At 43.9% G+C, this 9,093-nt stretch overlaps 1 protein-coding gene across 1 annotated transcript in view; it reads left to right on the forward strand.

Moving 5' to 3' along the window:
* Nucleotides 1–8,506, forward strand: part of SENP5 (SUMO specific peptidase 5) — a 60,598-nt gene extending 52,092 nt beyond the window's left edge. The window contains exon 10 of the mRNA XM_068281116.1: nucleotides 7,731–8,506. Within this exon, the coding sequence (XP_068137217.1) occupies nucleotides 7,731–7,841 (111 nt within the window). The 3' untranslated portion in view covers nucleotides 7,842–8,506. The remainder of the gene's footprint in view (nucleotides 1–7,730) is intronic.
* The last annotated feature ends 587 nt before the right edge of the window (nucleotides 8,507–9,093 follow it).

Genomic DNA, 9,093 nt, shown 5'->3' on the forward strand with positions numbered 1-9,093 from the left:
TTGCTGAATATAATAAAAAGTAAAAATCGCAGGAGCAATCAAATCGCACCAAAAGAAAGCTTTATTAGTGACAAGAAAAGGAGCCAAAATTCATTTAGGTGGTAGGTTGTATGAGCGAGCAATAAACCGTGAAAGCTGCAGTGGTCTGAATGGAAAAAAAGTGGCCGGTCCTTAAGGGGTAGAAAGCCCTAGGTCCTCAAGTGGTTAAAGTGGATCCGAGGTGAACTTTTACTCATTGCATAATTGTGTTCCTTTCCTATTGTTTATAGGGCATTCCTCAAGCCAAATACTTTTTTGTTTTAATACTCTAATTCCCTATAAACTAAATAAACCACGCCCATGGGTTTTCAGAGAGCCTTGGCAGTAGCAAAGGCTCATGGGAGCTCAGTCTGGGCAGGGGGAGGAGGAGGTGTTATTAGCCATTGATTTCAGAGGGGGGGGGGATTAGGTTTTTTCACAGTCTGAGTGCTGATGGTGCAGATAAGCTTGCCTCTGTGTAATGTTTACAAACATGGCTGCTGTCATTGTATCACAGGGAGACATAATCATTTTATATTAAAGCTGTTTGCAGCTAGATTTGCTGTGTAAACTATCTAAACTTTAGATAAGATATATAGACAAGTTACTTGTTATAGTTCGTTTTTAATCTCGGATCCCCTTTAACTGAAATTGTGATCATCATCATCCTATAGTATTTGCCTCTCACTGGGGCATATGCCATAGGCTGCAGTGGAGAGACCATTGGTATTTTTAAGCCTATATTTCCCAGTGCTGTAAATCGTAACCATTCAAAATGTAACCAAGGTGTATGTAGAGTATGAGGGCGGTTTGACCTCTTGTTCTGTGTCTTTTGGCCCTATTAAAGAAGAGGGTGCAGTATCACATTACTAGTCAAAAAATACTTATCAAGGGAAAAATATACAGGTAATCTCTGATGAACGAACGAGATGGGGACTGTTCTACACTTTTGTTTTTGAAAAAAAAAATCACTTGTTCCCACAGAATAAAATTTCACATTTTCAGTCCATCTGTATAGGTGGGTCATTTGTAAGTCAAGTATTCACAAGTCTGGCACTACCTGTACTGTGTTTTTGGTTGAATCCATTTAAAATGGACCTTATGCCCACCAATCTGAAACCTTTTTAAAAACCAATTTTAAATATTTGGAGTGCTTAGGTATCTGAAAGCCTGCCATTGATTATGGCCATTGCCATGCAGTATATACTGATTGACAGTGATGTGCATGAACCCTTACAACAAACTGCAAATGTAATGCTTGAAAGCGTGCCTAATGGTAAGTTTGCATTTTATGTTGCCTCACTCCCCTTTCTAGTGCTCATTTTGAAGAAAAAAAAGTCTACAGGGAGCTGTACAAGAGGTTTTCATTTCCAGTACTATCTGGTACAGCAGGAGTATAGCCATGCCACCATTTAACCATAAGGAATCAAATGATACAACGCTGCTGGAGGCAGTGGTTTGATTCTCAATTGACATAAGATGGGGTAGAAAAGTTGGTCCAGAAAGAGTGTGAAACAGGAGTTTGATGAATTACATCAATTGAAAGAAAAAAGGAAAATGGTAACACTAGAGTATTGAGCCCTGTCTTGCAATGTAGGACTTGGGGCTCTTTTCCACTATGAAATGCGATCGCAATCTCGTTTCAATTTCCACCATGTGATTGTGGGTGAGCTACTATAATCATTATTATAGTAAAGCTCATAGCTATCGGATTGCACTAATGGAAATTGCTGCTGCAGTTGCAATTTGCGATCAGAATCAAATCACAGGGTAGTGGAAAAAGGCCCTAAGGGACTTTGCCAGTCATGTAATCTGATCAGAACAGCACCTAGTAAACTGTTTTGGATCAACAGTTTCTCAGAATTCTCTTGGCTGAAAACTGTAAAACTGAAATATTTTAACTTAAAGAACAACTGAAGTGAGAATATGGAGGCTTACATGTCAGGAACCGGACCCGCGGCACGCCTGCAGATACGGTTCCCGACTGCGGTTTTGACCAGATCAATCAGGGAGCAGCCTTATTCAAGCTACAACAAGGCTGTCGCCCCTCAAAGCACTTCTCACTGCCACCACTAGCTGCTGCTAGACACTTCAAGGATTCCCACTCTGCTGTCGAGTGATCTACAATCGTACAGTAGCAAGGCACAATCAGGCACTGAACTTGTAACGTAAATTACGCTGCAGTCTCTTTCTAGGCTATGAGCTAGTTTAGTACATCAGAAGTCAAACTTAATTTAATAAAGATTTAATATTCCAGAAAAAAGTGAAGCAATGCAGAAAATATATACAAAAGATTTACAAATACAAAGTAAAAATTACAAAGATAAGTTACAAAGATGCACAATAAGACAGTTTGCATAAAAATGGGGATAAACCTTACCAGTGTGACGGTTTGATCGTTTTGTGGGAGATCGCAGTCCTCCGACCAGTAGTCAGGGCAGTTCTAGCGCCTTTGCTATCTCCAGGGAACTACAACTCTAAACCCTCCTAGCTGAGGTTTTATAGCCAGATTTGTGGCCCGGGGGTACAAGTCCAGACATAATCCAACTTCCCAGATTGTTCGCACAGAACGCCTGTCATATCCTCTCTGGCTGTGACACGCAACTTCAAAGCTTTCCTTTCCCACATGGAACCTTGCAAATATTTCCCATATCCCCATACATCTAATTTCCCCAGGTAAAATTGTAGCTTAACACACACATCAAAATATTTCTGATTAAGGGTTTCCTGTTAGCCTTTGAAGTTCCCAGACTCAGTTGGTCCTGATTTTTATATTGGGACAATGTGGCGACATACACAGATTTCAAAAGCCATGCAGACACAGACTATCCTTTGCCAAATGGCTGCTAATTAGCAGCTCCCTGCTTCCAGAGGACCTGAATGCTAATGTACTTCATACTGCCATACAATCAATCACATTATCATTCAGTTTCCTCCGGCCAGGTGACCAATTACACCCTGAAGCCAGCTGCCAGAGTGGCCACTTAACCTACATACACCTCTGAAAGATACACAGTAGATAGAAAAATGAAAAGTATGGCTTCCACACGATACAATATGGCTGCTATGTTATACACAACCTTACATTACATATTTCCTTTTAAACCATACCAGTTGCACTGAATTCATGCTGATCTATTTGGCTGCAGTAGTGTCTGAATCGCACACCTGAAACAAGCATGCAGCTAATCTTGTCAGATCTGACAATAATGTTAAACACCTGATCTGCTGCATGCTTGTTCAGGGTCTATGGCTGAAAGTAGTAGGTAGAGTTTCTACAGGACAGCCTAGGCAACTAGTATTGCTTAAAGGGGAACTTCAGCCTAAACAAACATACTGTCATCAAGTTACATTAGTTATGTGAATTAGAATAGATAGGTAATATAATCTCTTACCCACCCTGTTTTAAAAGAACAGGCAAATGTTTGTGATTCATGGGGGCTGCCATCTTTGTCATGGGGGCAGCCATTTTTTTGGTTGAAAGGAGGTGACAAGGAGCAGGAGACACAGTTCCAACTATCCTGTGTCCTGATTACCCCTCCCAGCTGCTCACACTAGGCTTCAAATCTCAAATTCAAAATGTAAAAAAAAAATTTGCACCAACAGCAGAACAAGAACAAAATCAGAAATCCCATCATGCTTTGCACCAGTGGCGGACACAGCCAGTAGTGGGCCCCTGTGCAAAATATCAATTGTGGGCCCCCCCCCGACGCGGCAAAAAAATGGGCGTGGCTATAACCTGCGGCAAAAAATGGGTGTGGATAGAACCTGCGGCAAAAAATGGGTGTGGATAGAACCTGCGGCGCTACGCGCTGCGGCAAAAAATGGGCGTGGCAATGACCGGATAAGGGCGGAGCTAACTGTGATTTAAAGTGATCCCTGGGTGAGAGTGATATGGAGGTTGCCATATTTATTCCTTTTAAACAATACTAGTTGCCTGGCGGCCCTGCTGATCTATTTGGCTGCAGTAATAAACTGAATTACACCAGAAACAAGCATGCAGCTTAATCTTCTCAGTTCTGACAATATTGTCAGAAACCCCTGACCTGCTGCATGCTTGTTCAGGGTCTATGGTTGAAAGAATAAGAGGCAGAGGACCATCACGGCAACCAGGAAACTGGTATTGCTTAAAAGGAGAGAAATATGGCAGCCTCAATATTATTCTCACCTCAGGTTCCCTTGAAAAGTGCAACGCAAAGACAGTGGGCCCAAGTTTTGGTGACCCTTTCCTTTCCCCAGAAAATTCACATAATTGTGCAGGTTTTCTCAAGAAAATACACATAATGTGAGCTGATTTGCCCAGAAAATACATTCAATCATGTCGGCAGATTTGCCCAGAAAATACATTCAATCATGTCGGCAGATATGCCCAGAAAATACGTGCAATGATGTCGGCAGATATGCCCAGAAAATATGTGCAATGATGTCGGCAGATATGCCCAGAAAATACGTGCAATGATGTCGGCAGATATGCCCAGAAAATACGTGCAATGATGTCGGCAGATATGCCCAGAAAATACGTGCAATGATGTCGGCAGATATGCCCAGAAAATACGTGCAATGATGTCGGCAGATATGCCCAGAAAATACGTGCAATCATGTCGGCAGATATGCCCAGAAATACGTGCAATCAAGTCGGCAGATATGCCCAGAAAATACATGCAATCATACGTGCGATGACGGGTACATGAACTTAGCAGCAGTTAATTCAGCAGTTGACATCAACAGGAAACTTTGAGTAAAGCCCTGTCTCCTAATAAAAAATTATGCGCTATTTACTATACATATAGAAGATATTAGATAGTGAGCTCCTCTGAGCACAGTCAGTGTCGTGACTATGTACTCTGTAAAACGCTGCAGAAGATGTCAGAGCTATATAAATACATAATAATATGATAAGACATTCAACTATGACTATGGTAGGAGTAGTGTGAGCTCCTCTAAAGGACAGTGAGCGACATAACGATGTACTCTGTAAAGTGCTGCAGGTAAGTGGGTGGGCTAAACTATTACCTGGTCGGGAGGGTGGGTGAGCTAAAAGATTATCTGGTCGGGAGGGTAGGTGGGTGTGTGGGCTAATAAAATTACCTGTGAGGGTGGGTGGGCTAAAAGATTACCCATGAGGGTGGGTGGGCTGAAAGATTACCTGGGTCTGGGTGGGTGGGCTGTAGGATTACCTGGGTCTGGGCGGGTTGTAGGATTACCTGGGTCTGAGTGGGTGGGCTGTAGGGTTACCTGGGTCTGGGTGGGTGGACTGTAGGATTATCTGGGTGGGTGGGCTGTAGGATTATCTGGGTGGTTGGGCTGTAGGATTATCTGGTTGGGTGGGCTGTAGGATTATCTGGGTGAGTGGGCTGTAGGATTATCTGAATGGGTGGGTGGGCTGTAGGATTCTAAATACGTTTAATTGGGTACCGTCCTTTATAAAGTGAAGGATCAAAAACACAAAGTCCTTTTAAGGGCAGTCCACCTTACCCACAAGACTTCAATTATGTTATGGAAAAGGACTTCAGTTCAAACAACGAGGAACTACAGTGCAATCAAAAAATCTTATAGAAAAACTTTATTGGTATAGCAAAAAATCGTTAAAAAGCTTCTTCAATTCCACATGATTAATCTTCATATAATCAATTGTATATCACAAAAATGAATGATTGAAGCTGATTTTGGTAGGTGGTATATTCTGGCTTGATGCAGCTTTAGGTAGATATTGTATTTTACATGCCTGTAGTTCCTCGTTGTTTGAACTGAAGTCCTTTTCCATAACATAATTGGGCTGTAGGATTACCTGGATCTGGATGGGTGGGCTGTAGGATTACATGGATCTGGGTGGGTGGGCTGTATGATTACCTGGATCTGGGTGGTCGGGTGGGCTGTAGGATTACCTGGATCTCTATGGGCTGTAGGATTACCTGGGTCTGGGTGGGTGGGTGGGCTGTAGGATTACCTGGGTCTGGGTGGGCTGTAGGATTATCTGGGTCTGGGTGGGCTGTAGGATTATCTGGGTGGGTGGGTGGGCTGTAGGATTACCTGGGTCTGGGTGGTTCTATAGGATTACCTGGGTCTGGGTGGTTGGGTGGTTCTATAGGATTACCTGGGTCTGGGTGGTTGGGTGGTTCTATAGGATTACCTGGGTCTGGGTGGTTCTATAGGATTACCTGGGTCTGGGTGGGCTGTAGGATTACCTGGGTGGGTGGGATGGAGGATTACCTGGGTCTGGGTGGGTGGAGGATTACCTGGGTCTGGGTGGGCTATAGGATTACCTGGGTGGGTGGGTGGGCTATAGGATTACGTGGGTGGGTGGGCTATAGAATACCTGGGTCTCTGCTATAGGAATACCTGGGTCTCTGCTATAGGAATACCTGGATCTGGGTGGGTGGGTGGGCTATAATAATACCTGGGTCTATGGGCTGTAGGAATACCTGGGTCTGTGTAGGTGGGTGGGCTGTAGGATTACCTGGGTGTGGGTGGGTGGGCTGTAGGATTACCGGGGGGGGGGGAAGCTGTAGGATTACCTGGGGGGTGGGCTTTTGGATTACCTGGGGGGGGGGGGAAGCTGTAGGATTACCTGGGGGGCGGGCTGTAGGATTACCTGGGGGGTGGGTGGACTATTTGCCGAGGCTGGGAGGAGGGCCCGATCACTCCCTCACCTCAGCGGGCCCCCCTCCTGTTATGCGCGGCGCCGAGCGGGAGATACAGCTATTAGTCTCCGGGCTGCAGCAGACACTAGAGCTCCAGCCGCCTGTCCACTCCTGTCCTCCTCAGCAATACCGCTCTGCACGCACTGAATCAGGAAGTAGTGCAGAGCAGTATTGCTGAGGAGGAGACAGGAGTGGACAGGCGGCTGGAGCTCTAGTGTCTGCTGCAGCCCGGAGACTAATAGCTGTATCTCCCGCTCGGCGCCGCGCATAACAGGAGGGGGGCCCGCTGAGGTGAGGGAATGATAAGTCGGGCCCCCCGGGGATAAAAAAAACTTTAAAAAAAACGCCTGCAATACCTAATGGGCCCCTCAAAAACGGAGCTTGAGGGGCCCCTGTGCGCTTGTCCGCCACTGCTTTGCACAACATCAGGGGAAAAAAGCCCAGGCAGTTTTCTTCTGTACAGCTAAAAATGAGGCTTGGATAAGAAAAACAAAGTTCTGATGCTGTGAAACTGTTAAAGAAACACCAAGCCTTTTGAGTGCTGCTGAGTCGATTTTTAGTCTGGAGGTTCACTTTAAATGGAAATAAATATGGCAGCCTCCATATCCCTCTCGCTTAAAGGGACCCCGAGCAGTAAAAATAAATGTATTTCAGTACTTCCTTCAGCCCACAAGGTCCCCTCGTGTCCTCCAGGCTCCTCTCCGGGTCCCGCTGCAGACTTCATTACCGGCGACACCCGGGCCGAGTGTAGGCCCGACACTACTTTAATGGTGCCGCTACGCGTCATCATGCTGGTCGGTGTGACAGCACTGCGCATGCGCGGTAGTGAAGTCTGCAGCAGTACCGGGAGAGGAGCCAGGAGGCTGCTGAGGGACCTTGCGGCCTATGGTGGGCTGGAGGAAGCCCCAGGTAAGTACCGATTTTAATTTTTATTTCTACTGCTCAGGGTCCCTTTGAGTTGTTCTTTAACTGAAGTAATGAATTTTATAATATATGGAACACTATGTATTCTGTTTAATGTCTGGCAGGTGTTATCCCCTTCTAACATGTTAACCATTTTTTTCATTGTAGTATTGCAAGTGCCTAGCTCTGGAACAGCCTTTCCAGTTCTCCCAAGAAGACATGCCTCGCGTGAGAAAGCGGATATACAAAGAACTGTGTGAATGCAGACTTATGGATTAACACATTGAAGCTGCTTTCTTAACCTTTCAGAAAAGTTGAAGCTGTACTTGAATTATTGAATACTTCCGCAACTTTGAAACATAAATTTAGAAGGGTGCACCACCCTCCATCGTTACCTCAGATGTTCCATATAATTTTTCTTGGGACATTAAAACAGTCAGCGAAAACCAGCTGGCAAGAAATATTTGTGGCTTCAGTTTGTTTTGTGTATTTAATATTTATTATATAAGCATGCGATTACCCGAAAGCATGCAGCAGTAAAACAAGAACTGTAGATTAAATGCACCTTTTGACTTGTAGATAAGTTACAAAGAAATTTTTAATTTTAATGAAATGTTTAAAAGTAGCAGGTACATTTCCTGTAATCTCTAAATCTGTATTTACTTGTAAATGTTATTCCTGTGGAAACAAAATATTCATGCATCACATATATTTTGGCCAGACCCGTTCTATTTACTACACACCATGTTCCATCTTTTATAGGTAATTGCAACACGACTGCAAACACGTATTTTGAGAGAGAGACTTGCTTCTGCCTTATCCATAATGCTCTTTCAGTTTTATTTTGTGTGACTAAAGCTGTGTAATCTGTTTTTTTTTTTTTATTATTATTTCAGAAAAGTTGATACAGATTAAAAACTTGATCTCCAGGAGGTTCTTTCAAACTCCCTTGCTTTGTTCAGCTTGTTTATATTTGATCAAATATACATTTTAGACAATATTAGCTGCAAGGGGCAATTTTCAGAGATTATATACTTTGTATTGCCTAAGAGCTCCTCTTTGCAACAAAGTACACTAGAACATGCCGAAAGCCTAATTCAAGAAATCCATCTATAGCTTTTGACTTCCCTGGATCAGAAAGGTTAGATAATGTGGTCAATTTGGGGAGTATTGTAAAGTGTCGTAGAAGGAAGTAGCATAGGAGAGACCGGCAATACTTCAAAATGCTGATTTATTGTGTACAAAAAGTGAATGCAAGTGGCATTGCAAAACACATAAAAAATTATTTTGATAAATTGAGAAGGTACCATTCTTAGGTCTATTGTGGGTGATGGGTGCATTAAGCCTGACGGCCATTTTGTGCACGTCTGCGCATCTACAGAGGCTGCATAGATGTGCAGACGTACGCAAAATGGCCATCAGGCTTAAAGGGACTCCGAGGAGTGCCCAAATTTAAAAATACACTTACCTGGGGCTTCTTCCAGCTCAGGGTAGGCGGCGAGGTCCCGCGACGTCCTCCTGGCTCGTCTCC

Source organism: Hyperolius riggenbachi, chromosome 4 (assembly GCF_040937935.1).
Source record: "Hyperolius riggenbachi isolate aHypRig1 chromosome 4, aHypRig1.pri, whole genome shotgun sequence".
In the NCBI taxonomy this organism is placed as follows: Eukaryota; Metazoa; Chordata; class Amphibia; order Anura; family Hyperoliidae; genus Hyperolius; species Hyperolius riggenbachi.